This window comes from Paroedura picta, chromosome 2, assembly GCF_049243985.1.
Source record: "Paroedura picta isolate Pp20150507F chromosome 2, Ppicta_v3.0, whole genome shotgun sequence".
In the NCBI taxonomy this organism is placed as follows: domain Eukaryota; kingdom Metazoa; phylum Chordata; class Lepidosauria; order Squamata; family Gekkonidae; genus Paroedura; species Paroedura picta.
Genome location: NC_135370.1, coordinates 30,766,277 through 30,791,094, shown reverse-complemented (window position 1 = coordinate 30,791,094; position 24,818 = coordinate 30,766,277). Strand labels below are relative to the sequence as shown.

The 24,818-nt window shown below is 46.3% G+C and overlaps 1 protein-coding gene across 8 annotated transcripts in view; it reads right to left on the bottom strand.

The window, feature by feature from the left end:
* ZNF385B (zinc finger protein 385B) overlaps nt 1-24,818 on the bottom strand; it is a 281,902-nt gene that overhangs the window by 97,347 nt on the left and 159,737 nt on the right. For all 8 annotated transcript variants that reach the window (XM_077319563.1, XM_077319559.1, XM_077319561.1 and 5 more), the window contains one exon: nt 7,733-7,875. In XM_077319563.1, the coding sequence (XP_077175678.1) occupies nt 7,733-7,875 (143 nt within the window). The remainder of the gene's footprint in view (nt 1-7,732; nt 7,876-24,818) is intronic.

Below are 24,818 nucleotides of genomic sequence, written 5' to 3'. Positions count from 1 at the left end.
AATTCTTAAACTGGGCTGTAAGCCCCGCAAATCCTTAAACCAGTCCTGGCTACTGAGTCTTGCTGTTCTACTGAAAACCAACATGGCTACCTACCTGCATCTATTTTAATTACTGTAGACAGAGGCAGAAAATGCACAGGCCAACTTAGACTTCACTTGTGAAAACAGCTCCATATTTCTAAGAGTGGGTTAATTGTCTCTAACTGAAGCAGGGTTGCCAGTCCCCAGCTAGGGCCTTGGAATCCCTCCAGAATTTAAGGTCATCTCTAGACTAAATAAATTATTTCTCCTGGAGAAAAAGGATGCTTTGGAGGATAAACGACATAGCATTATACAACACTGCAGTCCCTCCCCCTCTAAATCCTGCCCACTCCCAAATTCTCCAACTAGGGTTGGGTGATTCGGCTACTGAAGCGGACATTCCTGCCCGTTGCCGCCCGCACTGTGGCGCAGGCAGGGTGGGAGGCAGGGCAGCAGTGCAGCGGCGGGCACACACACACAGGTAAGAGCTCTACATCTGCATGTGTGTGTCGACCGGTGCACCAGCGCCTCCACCCCCCGTGCCATGGCGCTGGCTGCTACAGGCGGGAATGGCTGCTTTGGCGGCCTAATCGCCCAACCCTATCTCCAACTCCACCCCCAAAATCTCCAGGTATTTCCCAACACAGAGCTTGCAACCGTATGTTGAAGAAGACACAGGAGGGCTGCCCCCAATCATTCATGTGAGCCCAACAGCAAACTATGATCATGCACATTTTGCTTTAATAGTGGTTACTGGTTGATATCTAATAGCTTTTCACTGCTTTTTTCCTAGAACCCCCAAAACATAATAGCTAGAGTGAAAAAATAGCAAAAAAAAAAAAAAAAAAGAGAAAATGTCAAGGGTAAAGAATGACGCTGGGCAGTGATACGGTTTTTATAGAATCATAGAGTTGGAAGGGGTAACAAAGGCCATTAAGTCCAACTCCTGCTCAATGCAGAATCAGCCTAAAGCATCCATGAAAAGCATCTGTCTAGCCGCTGTTTGAAGACTGTCAGTGAGAAGGAGCTCGCCACCTCCTAAGGAAGCCTATTCCACCGCTGAACTACTCTGTGATTAAAAAAAAACAAGCCAAAAACTGATATCTAGTTGACACATTTTACATGTAGTTTAATAGGACCCATTACTGTGGGTCCTATCCTCTGCTGCTAACAGGAACCTTTCCCTGCCCTCCTCCAAGTGACAACCTTTCAGAAACTTAAAGAGAGCTATCACGTCCCTTCTCAATTTCTTCTTCTCCAGGTAGAACATTTCCAAGTCCTTTAGCCTTTCCTCATAGGGCTTGGTTGGTCCCCTACAGTTATCACATACTGTAGAAATTTCTTCTAAAAGCAACCCCCCCCCCCATCTTCCATTAGCAAAGCCCAGTAGCTAACATGTTCAAAAAACATATGTTAAAAGTTAATTCTGGAGAAGGATCAATGAGAGATACTTCCCTTGAAACTTTGACAAAGAAGACAGATGTAGATCACAAAGAAAGGAGATTAAAGATAAAGGTCTTTCAGTCAATAGCTCTATAAATAAATTCTCCAGATCAAAGGAAAGTGGAGGAGGGTTGATATTTTTTTGCCGTACATAAGCTAGAGGTTGGACAATGGCCAAGGCTTATTTGCAAAAGCTAATATCATTCAACATCTACTACCTGCAGTTGGTATAGTGACGCCAACTAAATTTATCTTTCAGAGTTCTTCTGTTGAATAATTACATGGGTTCATAAATCTCTTGCCAGTCGTCCTTACCATGGCCACCAGATTCTAACATACACATGGCTTCCAACTGTTTAAAAAGTCCCCCTTATAAACACGCTATGCCTATACATTATGTGGCACAGACACACTACAGAACTGTGACCCAAGGAAAACCGAGAAGAAAACATCTCTGGCAAAACATGCGCTGAAAAGAAAATCTATGAAGTGCTTTAATCCCTCAGGGTAGTTGAACCCTGAGCGAAACAAGGCAGGCTTCCAGGTTTCATCTTTCAGAAAAGGGCCCTTCATGTTGTATGAGCAGTGTTTTCTCTTGTCCCCTGGGCTGCTCCTTTCAAAATTTAGAGCTCATAGATGGTTAACTCTGGGCAAAGCGTCGGGAACTGTTGTCAGGTTTTTTTCCTGAGGAATCCTTTTTCAGGAGTATAGCATCAAAACTGCAACTAGATGGATGTCTCCAGTCGAAAGATCTATCAAGTCCAATTCTGGAGGGAGAACTTCCATTGCGCCTTGATCTGGATAGCCCAGGACTGTTTCCACACTGGAGGCTCTGCACTGGGCTGCAAGCTTGAGTTTGAGCCGGGGCAGGTTGCCCCACCTCTTCCTGCTCCCTGGTGGACCTCGTTCGCCCTGGATTTGTGCTCCTTCAAGGAAAGGGTAGCGAAGTTCCTAGTGTGGAAACGGTCCAGGTCAGCCCGATTTTATCAGATCTCGGAAAATGAGCAGGATCAGCCCTGGCTAGCATTTGGATGGAAAACCTGCCAGGAATACCAGACTTGGGATGCAGAGTCAGGTGACGGAAAACCACCCTGAACATTCCCTGCCTTGAAAAACCCAAGGCAGCATATCCCAATTAGGGTTACGCGGAAGATTTATGGCGGCTGGGGGGGGGGATTAATTTTTTTTTAATATATATTTTGAATTTTTTTTAAGAGGTGTGATTTTTACCTTATTTGGGAACGTCAACCTGCCCCTTCCCAAAATGGCCAATGGAAGGGGTGGGAAGAGCTGGTTGGGTGGATTGGAAGGAGCGTACCCCAGCTTCAGGTTCGGCCCAGCAAAAGCAGACTGCTGGGCTGCTTTGGGATTTGGGTGAGCTGGGACTAGGACCTAGCTCCCACACACTGTTGCAGCCTGGCATCGGGGTCCTGGGGCAAGAAGAGTTGGCCTCCGCTCTCCAGCTGGGTGACTCCTCTTGGGGCTGGTTGGGGGCGGGGGTGTTTTATTGGGTGGGTGGGTGGGTGGGTGAGAGAGAGAGAGAGAGAGAGAGAGAAAGAGAAAGAGAAAGAGAGAGAGAGAGAGAAGAAGGTGACATGTCATTTCAGGGGCATGGCAGGGAGGCGTACCCAGCTGGCATCACTGCAGGATTACCTTGAAGTCTGCAGGATTTTTCACGAGTTACTCTGCAGTCCAAAGGTTGAAAAAGGCTGCCCTAAGGAGTTGCCATAAGTCAGCCGTGACCTGACGGCAGTTTCCACCACCGGCTTCCAGGGCATACTCTGGCCTAAAGAAGATGGGGGTTCCTGTGACAAAAAGATCTACTTGCCATAAACCCTGAGCTTCTTCACATGGTAGATATTGTTTGTGTTGGCTTGTTGTTTTGCCAGCCACCACTGTAACTGCTCTGGTCTCAAGTAACCTGCGTACTTCCTTTCTGTGTGTCTGCCACCCCACTGCTGGAAACTTAGAGAGCACAACACCATGTAAGACAGAATCCAGACAGGCTTGAGAGGCATAGAGACATGGTACTGCCTAGAATATCAAGCCTATTTAAATAAATATGTGGCTCATACTTGTTATCAGATTCGCATTTTCGGCTGCTCTGAAATGAATACATGAATATTTAAATGTGTTCGTTTTCAAGATTGGAATGCCATTCTATTCTTTTTCGACTGTATTTCGTAGCACAAAATCTATCAGCAGGATTTATTTATAAGTATTAAGGAAAACTCTACTGGTCTTCCCCCCCCCCTCCACCCTCGGGAATGTGACAGTAAAAAGGCAATACTTGGAATTAGTTCAATCTCCTGCAGTCTGGCACTGCGGATAATACACAGCAGTGCAATGGTACACCCCAAAATTGTACTGACAGCTATAACCCTCTGCTTCTCTTGTAATTGTTGGGTATGAGCAAAAGGCATTATTCAACAAAAGTGACTTGAATCATTCTACTTTCTAGTGCCAAGAGCTTGTTATTTACACAACGAGTCCCTGCTGAATGGTCTGAACATCGCAACATGTGCATTGCAAACATGCAAGATATTAGTTTTAAACCATACACAATGTAAGCATTCGGGAAAATCATTTTGACCGTCCTATCATAAGAGTTGAACTCAGCTTGCCGTCTGTTTTAGGAGTGTAAGGAAAATGAATTGTAGAACTGAAGGTTATTTGAGTGGAATATATCTTTTGTGAACCTAAGAAAACATAAATAGCCAACCAAGGCCTATTCCCAACCCATCCCCTTTTTTGTTGGTAATGTCATTTTACTAAAGCCATTGTTTTTTTAAGCCAGGTTTCTAATCCTTCCAAAGAGTTACTGTAGTATGTAAACTCAGTGACTAAGGAAACAACAGGTTTTTTTCAGTTTTGTGTGTGTGTGTGTGTATGAGAGAGAGAGAGAGAGAGAGAGAGAGAGAGAGAGAGAGAGAGAGAGAGAGAATGTGAACTTATGCAAAATCCAGGTATCTTGCAGATAGTGAAAAGATGGTTGTTGCCCATATAGTCACTATAAGATAAAAATCATGGTGCATAAAGAAAGAAATCAAGAACACAGAGAGCTGTACTAAAGGTAGTCTTTCAGCAATTCATAATGAAGACAGATGAAAGAAGGTGGACATTAAGTAGGAAGCCATTCTAATAGCAAGGAAAATGCATGCAAACAGAGACCGGCGAAAATCCTGAGCTCAGAGCAAAAGAGAGCAAAGAGTCAGGGAGAAAAAAAGAAGAGACCATAAGTAGGCAGGGATGAGAAAAGGGAGAAGCATCAAAGTAAGCAAGGAGAAGTTTGGAGTGCATCTTACAGATGTCATAGAAAATGGCAAACTTTAGGGACAGACTTCAGGAGAAGCAGCAGAATGAAGTTTGCGTCCAGGGGCACCTTTAAGACCAGCAACGTTTTACTCAAGGTGCAAGCTTTCACTTGCATGCACACTTTGACACAAGAACATGCAGTTCTGGAGGCCTCACTTCAAGAAGGACATAGATAAAATTGAAAGGGTACAGAGGAGAGCGACGAAGATGATCTGGGGCCAAGGGACCAAGCCCTATGAAGATAGGTTGAGGGACTTGGGAATGTTCAGCCTGGAGAAAAGGAGGTTGAGAGGGGACATGATAGCCCTCTTTAAGTATTTGAAAGGTTGTCACTTGGAGGAGGGCAGGATGCTGTTTCTGTTGGCTGCAGAGGAGAGGACACGCAGTAATGGGTTTAAACCTCAAGTACAACGATATAGGCTAGATATCAGGAAAAAGATTTTCACAGTCAGAGTAGTTCAGCAGTGGAATAGGCTGCCTAAGGAGGTGGTGAGCTCCCCCTCACTGGCAGTCTTCAAGCAAAGGTTGGATACACACTTTTCTTGGATGCTTTAGGATGCTTAGGGCTGATCCTGCGTTGAGCAGGGGGTTGGACTAGATGACCTGTATGGCCCCTTCCAACTCTATGATTCTATGATTCTATGAATGCATGTACTCAAAAGCTTACACCTTAAATGAAACGTTGTCAGTCTTAAAGGTGCCACTTGACTCAGACTTTGTTCCTTAGGGAGACAATGCCTACAAATGTCTATCGCTATGAGGCTGTGCTTGAAATGCCACACACAGACATTTTCTAAATAATTAAATTGTGTGCAGTTGTTCTGGGGAGACCAGGCAAGCATTTAAAAGGTGGATAACTACCAACATCTGAATACGGTAGGAAATGGAGATATAAAGTATTTCTAAAGGCTGCCTTAACAGAAAAAGAGTCCATTTAAGACCTACAATAAGGGAATGGGTAGTATCTTGAGCAGCAATTCTGAACCAGAAGTCCATGGACTCCCAGCGGTCCACAGGAGCTCCAGAAGAGGTCTGTGGCCTTTCCCCTCCTGTCTTAATGGACTTGGCCACACATTAGGGGGCTGGTTGCCTCTGCCCAGAGGGCTTGATGGGTAGGCTCTGAGTGTAAAATCAAAGGGAAGGGGAGTTGGTTGCATCATGGTATGGGGGGGTTCTGGGCTGTCTTCTCTCCTCCCTCCCTCCCTCCCTCCCTCCCTCCCTCCCTCCCTCCCTCCCATCTTACTACTGCTATGGGGACTCCTGAGGTAGAATCACCATAGCAGTAGTAAGGTAGGAGAGAGGGAGTGAAAGGAGGGTGAAGAGTGTGGGTGTTTATGTCACTTTCGGGGGCATGGCTGGGAGGCATGACCAGCTGATATCACTTCTGGGGGTCCTTGAAGCTTGAACATTTATTTCAACGGGTCCTTCATAAAAAGTGTGAAAAGGCCGATCCAGAGAGATGCAAAACATGAGGAGTTTTAAAATGAGCCGACCCAAGACAAGGTGAGAAGGAGGTAACAAGCTGTAATGACCAGGAGCCGCACTTGTAGTGCCCTACAATTATTATTATTATTTTAAAGCTTTGTTTTGAGCCTGGCCAACTTTTGAGAGCGGGTTCTCTGCATTTATTGGAAGCTGCAAAAAGCCAATCTTCATAATGGGTTAAGCAGGAAGGGCCACAGTTCAACAGCAGATTATCTGCCTTTGCATGAAGCAGGTCTCAGGGCCAATCCTTGACATTTCCTGTTGAAGGATATTGGGTAACCGGTGCTGAGAAAGACCGTACTCTGCTTGAGACTCTGGAGAGTTACTGCCAGTCATGGAACGCAGTGCTGAAGTAGGTGGACTTGGTATACGGTAGATCCAAATGTTCCTGTGTTGGAGGGCAGATATTCAGAGCCAGTAATGGGTCAAAGCATTTGGCCCATGAGCAAAATCACTGGAATATCTAGCCACGTGCAACTAGCAATGAACATCTGTGAGATGTGAAGAAAACTAAGTACAAGGGGCAACAGAAAACAAATGTACCATATTGTTTACTTACAGCAGGGATTCCCAAGCAGGGGTTCCGAACCAGGGGTCCGTGGTCTTTCCCCTCCTGCTTTAACAGACTCAGCCACAAGCTAGGGAATCGACCCCTTCCACTGTCCCCCCCCCCCCCCCAACATGAGTAAGTTCTCTCATGGTTTCCACGCCTGGTAGGGAGTGGAACTTGCACACCACCCCCATCTTAAACCACCTCCTGTCTTTCCCTCCCCTCAGTCCTCCTTGAGCCTGGCTGTTAACGCTCATGCTCCTTTAGACATTTCTTTCCTGTCTTAAAATTCTGTGAGTTCCCATGGGTGGGGAGGTCGGCAGAGGAAAGAGGCAGAGGAAAGAGCAGAGGATGAAGCTGGCCCATAATGGCCAAACTGGCAGGGCCCCGCCTCCTCCTCCTCTCCCCCCCCCCCCCCAGTGTTGCACAGGACCCAGCCTTGTGATTAATAAAGATGCAGCCTCTGTTAGGTGGTGATGCGGCAAAGGGAGGAGGATCATGGGACACTACATCCTAGTTGTGGTATTGCTTGTGGGAGACTTCCCACCCCCACCCACCCCCGTTTCCCTACGTCCCTCAGTCTTCCCAGTTCCAGCTCCTGCCATGACTGGCTGCACCGAGAAAGCTCTGTGCATAGGCTGTGGGTGTAAAAATCAAAGGGGGGGGGGAGTTGGGTGTTGTGTGGTATTGGGGGGGCTTCCAGGCTGTCTTCTCCGCTCCTGCCCTTCTTTCCACTACAATAGTAATAAGGGTAGGGGGAGGGAGTGAAAGGAGGGCGAACAGTGCAGGTGGTGATGTCACTTCTGGGGGCGTGGCAGAGAGGCATTGTGAACTGACATCACTTCCAGGGCTCCTCGAAGCCTTGAAATTATTTCAGGGGTTCCTCCACGGTCAAAAGATTGAAAAAGGCTGACTTACAGTGTTGAAATTGGGGAAGAGTCCAACTGCAGAACCACCGTCCACGGGAAAGGACATAAACGGTTTGATATCCAGGGAAGGTTGCATCATCAGCGTTGGCGTTCGAACGAGAGTAGGCAGAGTAGTTGTGTGGCACGTACTGCCTGCAAAGAGGGAGATACGTTAAACGGAAAACTGAACTTGCCGCATAATTAAAACAAATAGTGTCGGTATTAGGAAAGGAAACTAGACACACACACAAATATCTCTGACATATCCATTCTAAAACTCAGCATCAAAGACCTGTGGTAGGAATTGATGCAATTAAAAAAATGACTACTTTCCCACAGAGAACACGAAACGTTTCTGCACGACGACAGATGTTTTGATCCTGAAGAGATGACATATGGTGCTGAAAATCAAACTGGCAGGTATAAACAAGGCCTGCAAGACAATGAAATACTCCGATTAGCCAAAACGGCATGAATGGGCACCACTTGAGTCCAGATGCTCTGGAAGCTGTGTTGGCTATAGGAACATCCACTGAGGGCCCTTCTGCCAAGCTGAAACAGAGAAGGGACATTATATTCCCCCTCAGCAGTCGAGGATGAATATATATGTGCAGCGTTTCAACTACTTCTACATGAATGGTTCGTTTGTGCCTGTTTCTTGTGGCACTTTTCGGAGGGGGAAATTCCTGATTTCCCATCCATATTGATGGGGCCTGCACTGCTGGGAAAGAGAGCTTTGAAGCGAGGTAGATAGCTCAGCGCAAACGTTGACAGCTGTAATGGCGAAAAAAAAGACCCAGTCTATGCTAGGGAATACTACAAAACAGATGAAAAACAAAACACCCTGCATCGCACTTGTCTTTTGTGTAAACATACGGGAATCAAATTTGGAATACACAGTCAGTCCCATGAGGTTAGATGAGTTCTGAGGATGATACTTTGGCTAAGCCTGTCTCTTTTGCATTTTGGATTACTCTGTTAAATTGATGCGTTTGAGCCCTGAAAACAATTGCACAGAAACACCCAAAATTCTCCACACACGACTGGGCCATTGTTCTAGGTGACTTTCTTTCACTTTTGATTCTGGCAGACCAGATTTGGGTTTATTTAATAAATAACACATGAATTCACAACATCTTTGCTCCTGGTTACATAGATCTTGCTTGGAAACAACACAACTTTCTGCTACTGACAAAACCAGGTTCAAGGTCCTTGTTCGTTCGCACAGTTTTATGGGTGACCGTTGTGACCAATGGGAAAGGGTCCTGCCCCTTTCTGAAAGACACCAATCCCCTTTAATGATGTTTGGTGCATAAGCAGAACTGCTAACAGCCAACAAAGATCCCTGGAGCTGCATGAGGAGGAAGAGCCAGAGAGAAAGAGCCGTTTAACTGTCAGCTCAGATCAGAGAGGGTCTGAACCTGCAGAGAAAAAGAGACTGGAGAGGCCCTGTCTCTGTGTTTGCCTTGTGAATAATCAGACAAAATCACTGAATTTGTGGAGACAGTGTTTACATCTCCAAGGTTTTTTGGTTGGGAGAGAACCTGTCTCATGAGACTTTGGAGGTCTCAGAACCTGTCTTTGGTGATTAAGTAAACTAGAGTTGAGGAAGACACTATAGCTGCCTCAATTTCTGAGGGAAACTCGTGAAAGATTTATGGTTTCTGAGAGGAGCTCACATTTACACTGTGAGAAATCTAAGGGAGGCCAATATTTACCTCAAAGGACATTATGCGCCCACAATACTATAGTGAGTCCCTTTTCAAGCACTATAATTTTCTACAAAAATCGACACACACACATCGTAAATCTGTGACAGCCTGGACCTGGTGTCCTCTATGGTGACACTGGGCTCTTGCAATTTGTTGTCGGTCCCATCCATCAAACAGGCCATGCCCTCGATCTAATCTTTGGTGCAGGGCTGGGGGTGGATCTGATGGCAGCAAATGCCATTCCATGGTCATGCCACTATCTTCTGAAGGCCCGTTTCAACATTCTACCCCTGCCTACACCACCACATTTTTAGCCCGCCTGCAGAGACGAATGGATCTGGATGGATTCCTGAATGCTCTGTGGGATCCAATGCCCCCTGGTGCCTCATTGGAGGATCTGGTCAGCGACTGGCATACCCAAATGCTGACCACTATTGAGATCATCACTCCCGGATGTTCTCTCCGGCCCCACCTCTGCCCCTGGTATACATAGGAGCTTCGCAAAAGGAAAAGTGAACTGAGACGAGAGAAAGTTTGGAGAAAGACTCACAATGAGGCTTCAAGAACATCTTATAGGATGCTTATGAGGACCTATGAGAAGGTGGTAAAACAAGAGCTTCATGTAGCTTCTATTGCATCTGTGAGCTTGCACCCATCACAATTATTTAGGGTAGTTCAGTTTCTTATGGCCCTTGAGGAAAGGCATCAAAATGACAGACAATTGGACATAAGTTGTGAGGCATTTGCAAACCACTTGCAGATAAAATTGCGTCGCTCCACTACGACCTTACTCCAACCATTGAAACAGAAAGGGAATGCTGTAATTCACTGTACATGGGACTACCCTTATCCTTCAAAAATTGCAACTGGTCCAGAATGCAGCAGCCAGGGTCCTTATAGGTATACTAGTTTCAAAGCCCATTTATAAAAATGGGCTTTGAAAGGGGAGAAGGGGGAAGGGTAAGGGACACGCTCCCACATTCTGGACCCAACCTGGTGGAATGAGTTCCTGGTACATATCCAGGCCCTGCCAGAACTAGCACAGTTCTGCATAGCCTGGAAGATGGAACTCTTCCGACAGGCTTTTGGTTGGGACCAATGACATGGTCCCACCCAATCATCATTATTACTTATTATCTACTCGTTTTTATTTAAAATCAGCACAAGAAGCCCCCAAGTATATCCTGGCTTGGAGGAGTGCACAGAAACACATCTAAATGGGTTATATTCACTGACTTAGTTGCAGTGCCGTTAATTAATTTTAAAATCTATTTTAATCTATTCTACTTAATTTTATCTTCTTCTTCCTCTTCTTCTTCTTCTAATATCTATCTGGTTGTATACTGCCCTGAGCCAGCTTCACGAATGAATGAATGAGAGAGTGAGTGAGTGAGTGAGTGAGTGAGTGAGTGAGTGAGTGAGTGAGTGAGTGAGTGAGTGAGCCAGCGAATGAATGAATCACTGTTCAGCTAGCAAGTACCTTGGGCACTCTGCTGACTCGCAAAGCCCAAAGTGGGAAAAGTTTGTTCAGAAAGAGCATCTTAGCAAAAGCACACAGCAGCAATATTGTGCAGTGCGTGTGTGCCAACAGACTGCGGAAGAACTTGAATAATTAATAAGATTTCATTAACTAATATAAAAAACTGATACATGAAAACAGATTCTGCAAGCACATCTGTTTAGCAGAACACCGTCATAATTACATAAGGCTGGTATTAAAATTGCCCTTGTATCAATTACCCAGCTCCAGTGAAATACCCACCAAATTCATAATCAGCTCCCTTACAACCTCAGTTGGCAATCAATGGCAGTATTTTGACAGGGAAGCCTCAAAACCCGCTTGTTTTTCATTTACTGGCCAATTTCTATACCGTCCGTCTCAGATTTACTATCTTGTGTATTGTCTGAAACACACATCCCATTATCTTCTTTGCTCAGCTCATCAATGAAATACCAATCCTCATCTTTTTGTTGAGGTTTCTCTCCATACTTTTTCCTGTAAGTCTGCTATTAATAAGCATGCGATACCCTATCATTTCTTAGGCTGACAACTTTCTGTGGTTTTCAGTGCTGACTGCTTTGCCTTCTGTAAGACTGCTAGCTATATCATTCTCCAAAAGAATTGGCTTCCTGCCTATTCTATATTATTATTATATTTTGACTTTGCGCCTGCCTCTCCCTACACACAGGCTTGGGGCAGCTTACAAAACAATTTTAATGTAGCATAACTAAAAAGTATTAAAATATTGCACTTTAAAACTGACTATTGCTGTTCCCTTCCCGTAGCTCAGAGGTGGCCAAACTGTGTCTCTCCAGATGTCCATGGACTACAATACCCATGAGCCCCTGCCAGCTCATACAATACGATACGATACAATAACATTTATTGAATATAGCCAAAGGCCATTACAAAACATAATTAAAAACAATATGGTACAAATACGAATAAAACAATATTTCTCCAATATTGCGTACATAAAATTGTAAATGAGGGCTACAAATTTTGTAATATTCCCCGCTCCCCCACATGCAGCCAGCTGGGTGGCCTTGGGCTCACCACAGCACTGATAAAGCTGTTCTGACCGAGCAGGAATATCAGGGATCTCTCAGCCTCACCCACCTCACAGGGTGTCTGTTGTGGGGAGAGGAAGGGAAGGTGACTGTAAGCCACTTTGAGACTCCTTCGGGTAGAGAAAAGCAGCATATAAAAACCAACTCTTCTTCTTCTAACCTACTTCACAGTATTGTTTAAATAAAACAGGGGCAAAGAGAACAATGTAAGCCACTGTGCCCCCCCCTTGGGGAGAAAGGCAAATTAATTAATTAATTAATTAATAAGGCTAAGAATGGAATTGTCCCTTCGGGCTCCTACTCTCCCCCCCCTCTCAGAACTCCACCAGAATACTCAGGACCTGTTTGCACTGTTGCACTGTTGCACTGTTGCATTGTTTATACTGTTTATACTGTTATACTGTTACATGGTTACAACATGGATCGAACTCCCAGCCTCATGGGCAGAGCTTTCAGATGGCTGCCTTACCACTCTGCGCCACAAGAGGCTCTTAGATAGATAGATAGATAGATAGATAGATAGATAGATAGATAGATAGATAGATAGATAGATAGATAGATAGATAGATAGATAGATAGATAGATAGATAGATAGATAGATAGATAGATAGATAGAATAAATAAATAGAATAACGAAAAATATGGTGTATCAAGGTGGGGACTCCTGTAAAAAAACTTTGGCTCAGATCTTCCTTGTGGCCAGAGCGAAAAGTCGACATCTGATAACAGATAGGTGACTTTGTCAAAATTAGAAGTGGGGTATGAGTTTGGTAGCCCTGCCAGCTCGCGCCATTCCACTTTGGCCATCCCTGCCCTAGCTCCCCTGGCATTATATATCAGTTTTTCAGGCCTATGGTAGAAAGTCTTTCTATGCAAGAGATCATCCAGTTGTACTTGGAGAGCTGCAATAGGAGAGAGTAGGGAGCTAAAGGGTGGTGAAACTTTTGACAGATCACTTGAAAACAGAAATGATGTACCTACGAAGGGACAATTCCATTCTTAGCCTTATTACTTAATTTATTTGCCTTTCTTCCCAAGGAGGGGGGGGGGCACAGTGGCTTACATTGTTCTCTTTGCCCCTGTTTTATTTAAACAATACTGTGAAGTAGGTTAGAAGAGGAAGAGTTGGTTTTTATATGTCGCTTTTCTCTACCAGGAGGAATCTCCAAGTGGCTTACAGTCACCTTCCCTTTCCTCTCCCCACAACACACATTCTGTGAGGGGGGTGAGGCTGAGAGAGCCCTGATATTACTGCTCGGTCAGAACAGCTTTATCAGTGCTGTGGAGAGCCCAAGGCCACCGAGATGGCTGCGTGTGGGGGAGTGGGTAATCAAACCCAGCTTGCCAGGTTAGAAGTCTGCACTCCTAATCACTACACCAAGCTGGTTAGGATGAGGGTGTGTGATTGGCCCAGAGTCACCTAGCCATCTTCCACAAGTGGGGATTTGAACCTGGGTCTCCCAGATATTAGCCTGACACTCTTAACGCCTGCACGATGCCTTAGACACTTTAGTTTTCTACACAAACTCTTCAACATACTATCTACTCTTGTTCCTAATGCACTGATATCTATGCTTTAAAAAGACCAAGCACAGACTCTCCTACGTGCAAAACCACACCTAATAGCTACACTAGAGAAGAAGTTGGGTGTCCATGGAGAGGGATGGGACTTGCAGCCCCCACCAATAGCAAGGAGGCAGGTCAGGTCTGCAGGCCCAGCCTGGAGATGGCCAGCATTCCCAGCTGCAGGCAGGGAGAAGAAGGTGGTGGACTCCAGTATGGGGTCCACAGAGGAGGCAGGAGGTCCACGCAGCCCCTGCCAGTGACGAGGAGACATGCTGACTGGTCATGGAACCACATCACTTACCTCCTGCCAGCACAACGTGGTCTAAGTGGGAGGGAGGAGGGAGGGAAAGAACCTCTGATTCACCCTCAGTGGGGAAATGCCTTCCAAGTGAGGGCCAATCAAAAGCCCCTGGGCACTTATCAACAGCATGCCGGTCCCTCTGAGTGGCCCTTCGCCCTGCCCCGAGGGCCAATCAGAAGGCCAGCATGTTGTCAGAAGCATGGCCACAATTTTTGCGGTACAATTGCCCTATTCCTTGAGTGTTGTCCTCAGTTCCCTCTTGAGTCCCAGTGACCTGACCCCCAGCTTGGTATAGTGGTTACGAGCACCAACTTTGATGTACACTTTGATGTACACTTTGAAGACATTTGGGAGACGGAAAGTGGAAGCAACGTATGCAGGAGTCTCAAAGCGGCTTACAATCGCCTTCCCTTTCCTCTCCCCACAACAGACACCTTGTGAGGTGGGTGAGGCTGAGAGAACCCTGATGTTACTTGGGCTCTCCACAGCACTGATAAGCTGTTCTGACTGAGCAGTAATATCAGGGCTCTCTCAGCCTCACCCACCTCACAGGATGTCTGTTGTGGGGAGAGGAAAGGGAAGGCGACTGTAAGCCGCTTTGAGACTCCTTTGGGGAGAGAAAAGCGGCATATAAGAACCAACTCTTCTTCAGTAACATCAGGGTTCTCTCAGCCTCACCCACCTCACAAGGTGTCTGTTGTGGGGAGAGGAAAGGGAAGGCAATTGTAAGCCGCTTTGAGACTCCTGCATACGTTGCTTCCACTTTCCCTCTCCCAAATGTCTTCCAGAGGGAAGGCAACAGCCGTAAGGTAAGCGGATTCCACCCAAAGACAGTTGAAACCTTTCAAAAGGTCGCTTTGATTCAGAGGTGAAAACACAGTACAGTGCCCATGTCTAAGTCAGAGGGAGACAGGAATAATTTATTTGCAGGATGACTGCTATGGCACATTAACATTCCTGTGGGTTCCTGGTGTCATTTCCACCCCAAAAGAGATTGGGGAATGGGAGAAGGAAATGAAGAGATCATGCTGTGCGCTAAAACAACAGAGGGGGAAGCATACTTCAACTCAACAGGCGCTTGAACAAAGGAAGAGCAGTGCCGTGTTATTTCTTTCCCCCCCGATGGAGTTCAGAAGTTTGTCCCTTTTGAGAATCTGTATTCTGGCAAGGCACGCTAGACTTCCCCTTTTGCCAGGGGAATAGCTTATGGCAGGAGGGTGTGTTGTGGGTGAGGTGGGTTGTCTACATGTACCCTAAGATTGGCCATGCGAGTTATTGGACCTCATAAACAACTTCTTGGGCCTCATAAACAACTCTGAACTGTCTCAGTTGTCTTGTCTCCTTTGAGAGAGTAGCCTTGAATTGTGGCAGGGTGAGTTGGAGAATATTTCTTCCTTACAAAAGGGGGCTCTAAACCTTCATTAGATGGACTCTGGGAAATGGTAGAGGACAGGAAAGCCTGGAGGATCATTGTCCAGGGGGTTGCGATGGGTCGGACACGACTTCGCACCTAACAACATAACAAAACCTTAATTTAAATCAAGGTTCAAATATGTTTTTTTCAGGGGTCACAAACACCCCAATTCCCGTGGGGTGTTTCCCTTTGGACGATACAACAAACCGGAGCTTGACTGCAGCCTACCGAAGCCGGGATGGTTTTTGACAACGGCTTGAGAAGAGTAATTGCACAAAAGCTGGAGAACAAGCTGCGATTTGTGCCCTTTGTGGACAAACCTCCCTTTGTCGTAACCTCTGAATGCAGACTGTCTGATGGGGGCACGGACCTGCACAATGTCAAACCTCCTCTTGGTCAGCTGTGGCCGCCACCGTGTGATTGATTTCTCGGCTTGCCTTGGTGCTGGTCGCTGGGCCTGTCATGGGGACGAGCATTATGAGGCACCCCTCCTTGCTTCTCTACTCCAGCGTGAGACGCAGCTGACAAAATGAATGATCACAAAAGGGATTCATGTCCCTACCTGGCTCACCGGGCTCGGCCTTGATGGGGAATGTATCCTGACAGATACCGTGCGGCAATTCGGCTTGCCGTCCCCCCCCCCCCATTGTTTTCAGAATGCAAAACTTTCTTTAAAGCCTATAAGTAAGTCAGCGTTTGTAGCCTGCACGAGCTTGGGAAATGCGTTGACAGTTGTGCTTAATTATCTGTAAGTCAGGAGCTTATTCAAGGGTATTCAGAAATAAAAACCACACACACACTCTGCTGCAGGTACTCTAATCTGCAAATGCCACTCTGTAAATGTGCAGAGAAAACTGCAATGAAACGTCTAATGTTTCAATAGCTCACTCTATTAGTACCCTGGAATCCTGCACAATATTCCCGTGCTGTATTTAATTGAACTACATAGCTTCCTTCTGATTAGCAAATGCGACCATCACTGTCAAGGTGAAGAGTTTAAATGCAGACGGATGCACATCAATCGTTACAGAAGCTTACTGTTCTCCTACTGTCCTGATTTATACAAATGGGTCTACCCCGATGCTCTTGCGGAGAGCCACCTGATGAGGATCAGTAGCTTTAACAAAAGACGGAATGCTCCTTCATGACTTTAGCACTTGTATAGTCAAATTCCTCTGGGGGGAGAGGGCAGAGAGGGAGAAAGAGCAGGAAGGAGTTTGCAGAGTGGGCGGGGAATGAAGAGGAGGAGAGCGTCATGGTTAAAGAGTGGCGACATGTAATCTGGAGAGCTGGGTTTGAGTCCCCACTCCTCTACATGCAGCCAGCTGGGTGACCTTGGGCTGCTGAGATTTGTGACAGAGCTGTTCTCACAGAACAGTTTCTCTCAGAGCTCTCTCAGCCCTACCTGTCTCATGTCTGTTGTGGGGATGTCTGTTTTGGGGAGAGGAAGGGAAGGTGATTGTAAGCCGCTTTGAGACTCCTTTGGGTCGTGAAAAGTAGGGTATAAAACCAACAACAACTCCTCCTTCTCCTCCTCCTTCTACCACCACCACCACCATAGGGCCTCACATGCCCTAAATGGATCAGCTCAATAAGAAAACAGTCCAAACCACAGCATGTGCCCCTGTAGGAGAACGGTCAATAAAACCGGCAAGGCTTGCTCAACATGTCATTTTAAGAGAACCCAGTTCAGATGAGTTTCCTGTGTGTCACATCTAGAATTCATCAACCTTGACATGCAGCTCATGAAACGTTTGGACTCTGCTTTGGCATCTACCATCCCAAGCTCATCCTTTCAACAGGAGCCCGCGTATCCCGAAAACTATTGAGCCGAAACACTGGACTGGTCCACAGCAGCAGGAGCATAGCTCTATGCAGCTCAGATTGCTCATGTCTGGGATGTCATAGGGGCTACTAACTGTGTGACAACGACAACTACTACTATTATTTGAATTTATTTCCCACCACTCTTGGCAGAGCCGGCTCCTGGTGAGTTACAAGACAAAAATAAAGATACAACGTCCCGTAAAACCCCCGCTAAAATGACAACAATTAACAGAGATACAGAGTCCAATAACAAGCACGGTGGCAAACCAACCCCCCACCTAGCCCCCGCTGGGGATTAGGGGAGAGCTGCGGGCCACCCATGTTAAAATGTGGTGGAATACCTTCCTTTGGGGGGGCCCACAGATCTTCTCTCCGCACTGGTCTCAACCATAGACCTGGTGGAAGAGCTCCGTCTTACAGCCCCTGCGAAAATCTGAAAGCTCCTTTCCTGCTGGTGTCGCTTCACTTGAAGAACGTTCTAAACCCCGGTTCTATAACCCTGCATGCTAACTTGTCTTAGGAATTCTAAACTCAGGCCCATCTCCAGTTTAGTGACAATTCCTTTGACTCCGGAGAACTGTCTTCACTCAAGTTATTTCCCGAGTCAAGTCCTGCAGACAGACTACATTGGTGCTAACCAAGATGGATGGCTGATTATTATGTGTGTGTGTGTGGGGGGGGAGATGTTGCTTTTTATTGGGTTTTTTTTTCCAGCTCTTGTTTTATGGCATCATTGCAACAGTTTGCAACACCACGAGTCCAATGAGATGAACGGCTGTCAGTTTTACACAGTTTTCACAATGACTGGTAGGAATTCGGCAGAGGGCTAGCGGACACACGGGTTAATAGTTTATAATGTAAACATAGAAATGCCTATTGTGCGAATTGGGGGGGGAAGGGAGAGACAGAAATTATTTATTATTATCATTATTATTTATTTAATTTATATATTGCCTTCCCTAGTGGTTCAGGTCAGCGTACAACAGCAAAAAGAACCACCAAAGTGCATTTACTTAAAGCAAATATTAAGAAAACCATAAAACAATCAACAATAACCATCTCAAGAAAAGCATTAAAAGCATTAACCCATCTCAGTGCACCAGTGTAATCTCCAGGTGTGGCCTGGTCGCCGTATTTGTCGGGGGGGGGGGGGAAGAGGGTTCCAAGGGGAGGTCCATGAATGTTAACCCAAGAGCTCCATCTTAAGACCTTGGTGGAAGAGCTCCATCTTACAGACCTTGCAGAACTGAGCTAGGTCTGACAGGGCCTGGATCTCCTTGGGGAGCTCATTCCACCAAGTAGGGGACAGGACTGAGAAAGTCCTGGCCCTGGTTGAGGCCAGACATACTTGCTTGGGGCCAGGGATTTAGTGAAGTCATTTTTAACAGCCTTACACTGAACTTGGGGGGGGGGGAGTGTGAGAAAAGGAACTGTTGCTGATGCAGCAACCAAGAAATGACATCACTGCCGCTTCCCTCATTCACCATGGGATTCTCTGGGAATTCCTCCCATCTCTATGGTAAACGCCGAGGAGATTGCTAGAGCATTGTGGATGCGGCAACCAGACATGTCATCATTATGTCCACAACAACATCTCCTCTACTGCAAGAAGGGATGAGAGCTCTCGAGGCTGGGAGGTTGCTATGGAGGGAAACTTAGTAAGCTTAATAAAAGAGAGTGGTACTTAAAATGCATTAAGGTTTTTCTCCTCTTGCCTACTTGGAGGCCAGTGTCAAAGAGGTGTTCTCTCCCGTTCTCCTTAAATATTCTTGACAATAGGAGCAGGTTAAAGATAACCAGAGGGGCAGCTACGGACACTTCCATCAAGAATCATCATGTCAAACACAGAATCCAGCCAACTCTCTTCTAAAGGTCAGGCTCATTTGCACCAATGCTCAATCAAATCTGTATGCAAATGGGAACCTAGCAAGAAAGCATTGGCACAAGGAAGATGGAGCTGCCAATGCTCATTATAATTATGCATGTAACAGATGTTTACAATTTAATTAGCATCTGAATGGTAAGGACAATTTAAGTGTGTAAAACACAGATCGTTTAAAGATGTTCTTAACCTTAAATATTTATTTGAAGGGATGCGTAGCCTGTATTTGTGGAAATCCAAGGTAGTTCGGCAGACAATTAAAAAAAAAAAAAAAACTAACGACCTCTCAAAAATCAGAATATTCTTGATTTTTCCTGTAAATTTCGACTGGGATCAACCGAGGTCTTTCTATGGGCCAAACCAGTCAGGATAGCATGGCGTTACCATTTGAAAATGCGGTGACAGTCTGATCCTTATCAGGCCCGTAGCACAATAGGCTGAGGATCTCTTGTGTCCCTCCTCCTCCGGTTCCTTTCCAAGCACTAAATGAGGGGAATAGATAGTTAGTGGTTTTCGCCTGCCGTCTTGGCATTAATAGTATTTATTATTAAGGGGAATTATGAGATGTTATTGTATTTTATTCTTTTATCCTTGTAAACCGCCGTGGGCCCAGTCGGGAACGGTGGTATATAAATCCAATAAATAAATAAGAAAATAGATAGATGGATAGATAGATAGATAGATAGATAGATAGATAGATAGATAGATAGATAGATAGGTAGATAGGTAGGTAGGTAGGTAGGTAGGTAGGTAGGTAAGGTAGAATAAAAATGGCTGCCCATGGTTGTTTTGACACTTGATGACACTTCCATGGCTGTTTTGACACTTGAAAAGGCATGGGGGAGGACCAAGAAGGCAAGAGCCTGCTGCTTTAAAATGGATATCATATCTAGTTTGGCCCTACCAAGCACTTGCACTTATTCATCCAGCAGATTTTCTCTTTAGAAAACAGACCCGTTTATGGAACACTCAGGGCCTCTTTGAAGGGTCCCTTGATTCCAACAAGAGGTTTTTCAGAGCGCTGAACGGCACCTGGTATAAAACAGCGTGCCTGGAAAGTCCCATACTATCTGCACAAAGCACCCTCTGAAACTGGACTTTATTTAGCTGAGTTAGGCTCCTGTCCCTCACTCCCAACTGTAGCTTTTTGGAAAGAGACATTCTCACTTTGAGTTTTTCTCGAGCTGGAAATTAACTTGAGAAATATTTAAATAAAACGCAGCAGAGGAAGGGGTTGGCTGCTATATTGATTTCCTCAGACCTAATTGTTTTCCCCCCTCGTCTAATTCAAATGCTTTTTATTACTTCCCCAAACAGTGCGAGTGGAAAAGGAGATTTTGCCAGAATGTATTTGCTTTCGTTGGACATAATTTACATAATTCTGAAAAGCTGCACAAACAAAGGAGGTAATTATCTTTTTCTGCGGTGAGGTGATTTGTAAACTTAAATTAACAATAGACCTGGTAATCCATGTAGATCTATGTTTTTTTTTAATTCTTCTTCCAAGAAGTTTAGGGATGATCCTCACAGATCTTTCCTCCTTCATTTTAGCTTAACAGACCTGTAAAGAAGGTTACTCTGAGCAAAAGTCATCAATTCAAGGTCACCCTGTTATGCATCCAAGGCAGAGTGGGATTTGAACCCAGGGCTTATTCAGCCCTAGCCAGATACTATAATCACTATCCTATGCAAGCTGTGTTATGCAAGCTCTCTTATGCAAAAGATAGCATACCTGGATCTGGGTCTTGCAACCTCTGGGGTTGAGATGAGGGATGGGCATGAACAGGGAAAATGTAGTTCTGCTCACAGTCGAATCATGAAAAAACCATTAACAAAACTTAACCAGGAGGTCTGTTTGCAAACTGAATTAGTTTGTGGCCCTGCAAATCCTGTTAAAAGGGACTGCAGTTACTTTGGGGTTTTCGGAAAGCTTGAAAAACGGCTAAGTGACCAGGAGCAAACTGCTGTTTTGGGCTGTCTTGTGCAGTCCCTGTAAACTTTAAAGGGACTGCACAATACAGTTTGAAACAGCTGAGCGGTTGGGAATACATCCAATCAGCTGTTTTTGCAGCTTTTGCAGAGAACAGAAAGCAGAGGTTTAAAGAGACTCCAAGCCCCATTGAACCCCTGTTTTCTGCTTCATCCACAAACCTCCACAAATCACTTAAAAAGTTTATGGAAGATGGTAGACTTGTCAAAAACATCTATTCAAGAACAGGGCATAATCTGTGAAGATTTTTCCTTTGTTATTCAGTTTATGCCCATCCTTACTTGAGAATGTGTACTATAATATCAGAGTCCAGTAGCACCTTTAAGACCAACAAAGATTTATTCCAGGCATGAGCTTTTGAGTGCAAGCACTCTTCCTCAGACTATGAACTTCCATCATGAGAGTGGCAATATAAAGCAAAAATTAATTCTGTTAAATTAGTAAACTGTGTCACACATCCAAATACAGCCATAGGAGAATGTGTGTAAGTGTCAGAATTCCTGAGAATTCACTGGAGTTTCACATGGAAGCAAACCAATTTATTTAAAATCTTTCCACCGCTTTTCACACAAGGGTTTTTTAAGCAGCACAACTCCCTTTGGCAGCAAATGCTTGTTCTGCCCAAATAATAAATTTCTATTCCCCGTACAACATCCATTTATATAGTTGCATTATGACGGGCTTTATAACGCATACACGGTGTCGCATTTATTTTTTGGTTCAACAGCAGCAAATGCGTTCTTAGAATGCGACACAAACATCACAAATCATGACGTTAGGTCAGCACTGGATGGATATGGCTATGATGAAATGTCAAGGATCCAAGAATTATTCTAAACAACATGACTGTGAAAACTATCTTTAACCCGCTCCTAGCGAAGCGGATTAAATAATCGGTTAAGGGCCCCGAGGGTGGGCCCTGTCCGTGATGAGGAAGGGTGCCCATAGGCCCCTTCTCCCGGACTGACACTCGAAGGGTCCAATCGGCAGGCGCAAAGCGCCTGTCAATTGGACCCTCCGAGTATCATTCCAGCGGCAAGGGATCAATTGTGAGCCGCGTGCAGCGCGGCTCGCAATTGGTCCCTTGCCACCGGACTGACTAATCAGGAGGCGCAAAGCGCCTCCTGCCCCGCCCCATCCCCCTTCCTGCTTGCCTACCTGACGCTGCCCGCCGCCATTTCCGTGCTGCCATGTGGCCCGGATGGCTGCTCCCTCGCGGCGCGCCCTGCGACCATCAGCTGCCGTGGCCTCCGCCACGCCTGGCCCTCGCCGGCAGTGCCCCGCCATGCCGGCCGCCGGCCACTGCTGCGGCTGTGGCGCTGCCTGCCCTGCGCCCCGCCCAGCCTCCCACCCTCTACCGCCGCTCCGAGCGCCTCAATGCCAACCCACCTGCCGACCCACCCGACCACAGAACACCTCGGTAGCCCGCAAGGTGGGCCGCAAGGAAGGCCGCGCCGCCAGACCGCGCCGCACAGCCCAAGCCGCCCCAGCCCCAGCGCGCCTTGCCAGCCCCGCTAGCGCCCGCTGCATTAAGCCTGCAGCGGGCTTATTTACTAGTTTATTATATTTGGCAAGATAATAGTCCATGTAGCATATCTGGCTAAGAATTTTGGTGAAGTCACAGCAGATACTTGGGTCACTATCCAAAAGTCTGTGCTTCTGGGATTGGGGACTGGTCAGAGACCTCGTCTTTCTTGGAGATGATACAAGGTCTTTTGGGAACACAGCATTGTGCACATGCACACACACATTCACAGGTTGCCAATGATAACAGCTTCCAAAGCCAGTGTTAGTGACTTTTACTGTGCATTTGGTACATTTGACACGTTTCCCCATATTATGAGACTATGTGACTCCCATTTTTAACAGTAGCCATTAATACAGCTGAGCAGCCCCTAGTGCTCAGGTATGGAAAACGGGTATTGCAGCTGACTATCAATTTCAAAAAAACCTCTTGCCAATTTCAATATCAGGTTTTCCATCTTTGCTTGAGTTCCTTTCCATTCCCTCTCATTCAACAAACTAATGCTTAAATACATGTGCAAAACCTGAACCATAAGGAGTTAAGTGACGGATGCTTGCTGGACACTACTGAGCTGTTGCAATAGAGTGATTGTGTAAATTTTTATGAAAAACTGTAGACACTACCAACCAACTCACGACATGACACTCCACCCTGATTTAGAAAGGTGCTTAAAAAAATTTGTAGCTGCAGGATAAACTCACTTGAGAAAAAAATAATGGAGTATAAGGTGGGATCAGGATCTGAAGCCAAGATTAAAGGCTTACTGCTCCCAAAATCTGTGGTAAGATATATGTACACACTGGGTCAAAGTTCTTATGGAAAGAGGAGTGGTCTGATGTACAACAAGTAGGGTATGTGTCTAGTAGCAGGATTTCACTGTCACTTCCCAGGCAGGGAAGGCGTACTTCCTGGTCTTGCCCCTTCCTACCCAGCCAGAAGACCTCCTTCTTGGAGGGTTTGAGTTTCAGGTGACTCTTCCTTACCCATTCAGTTAGAGCTTCCAAACAGCTGGCAAATGTATCGGGGGGGGGGGGGGAGTCCGGCCGGCCATCCATTAGGAGATAGAGCTGGGTGTCATCTGCATATTGGTGACAGCCCAGCACATAGCTCTGGACCAACTGGGCAAGAGGGCGCATATAGATGTTAAATAAAGTGGGAGAGAGTACCGTCCCTTGTGGAGTCGGATAACTCATCTCCTACCACAACCCTCTGCAACCTGTTCTTAAGGAAAGAGGTCAGCCACTTAAGAGCTGTACCTCCTATCCTTGTGTCGGCAAGGCGTTTGGCCAAGAGCTCCTGGTCAACCTCATCAAAAGTGGCCAACAGATCTATTAACACGAGAATGGCCGACCGGCCTCAATCCAGTTGGTGCTGGAGATCATCCATCGTGTGCTGGAGATCGTCCATGCTGGAGATCATTGGTGCTGGAGATCGTCCATCAGGCCGCTGGCCTGACTAATTGGGAGGCGCTTCGCGCCTACCGATCCGCCCCCCTGCCTCCTCGCCTGCAGCCGCCTGGCCGCCGCCATTACTTCCCTCCTCTCCACTAGCCCAGGTAGCCGCCTCGCAGTGCTGCCGTAGCCTCGCTTCCTCACCACGAAGAGACTCTACGTGGCCCCAGGTAGCCAGCGACGCAGGTGGCAGCCTCGCCAAGCCACCCTGCGCCGCGCTCCGCCATGCCATGCCTGCATCGGGACCGCCGGCTCCCAAGACCCACCCGAGCCACCCTGTGCCGCACCGCCCCCGGCCCGCGCCGCCCCCGCCGACTCCCAGGCCCCGCTCGCACCGCCCCACGCCCGCGCCAGCCCCGCCGACTCCCCACTAGCACCCTCTGCATTAACACTGCAGCGGGCTTATTTACTAGTAAGAACATATATGGCCAACCTCCCTCCCAAAAGGGCCACTTCTGGGGTTTCTCAAAACCTGAAGAGTATTTCAGGGGGTTCTCAATGGTTAAAAAGTTGAGAAAGGCTGTTCTATATACATAGATTCCTACCTAAAAACATTAGATATTTGAATAAAGAAACCGAAGAATGACAATAAACTAAAATCATAGAATCATAGAGTTGGAAGGGACCTTCTGGGTCATCTAGTCCAACCTCCTGCACCATGTATGACACCCACAACCCAACCGCTAACACTGTAACCTGCCACCCCCTTGAACCTTCACACTACTTCTGCATCTGAACGACTTCTGTACCTGAGTGCTAACTCTGTTTATTTCCGAACTGAAGCTGTGCTTAGGCGCAAAACCCATCAGGGTTACCTGCGGAGACCGTGAAATAGCAAGTACATGTCTTCACTTTAA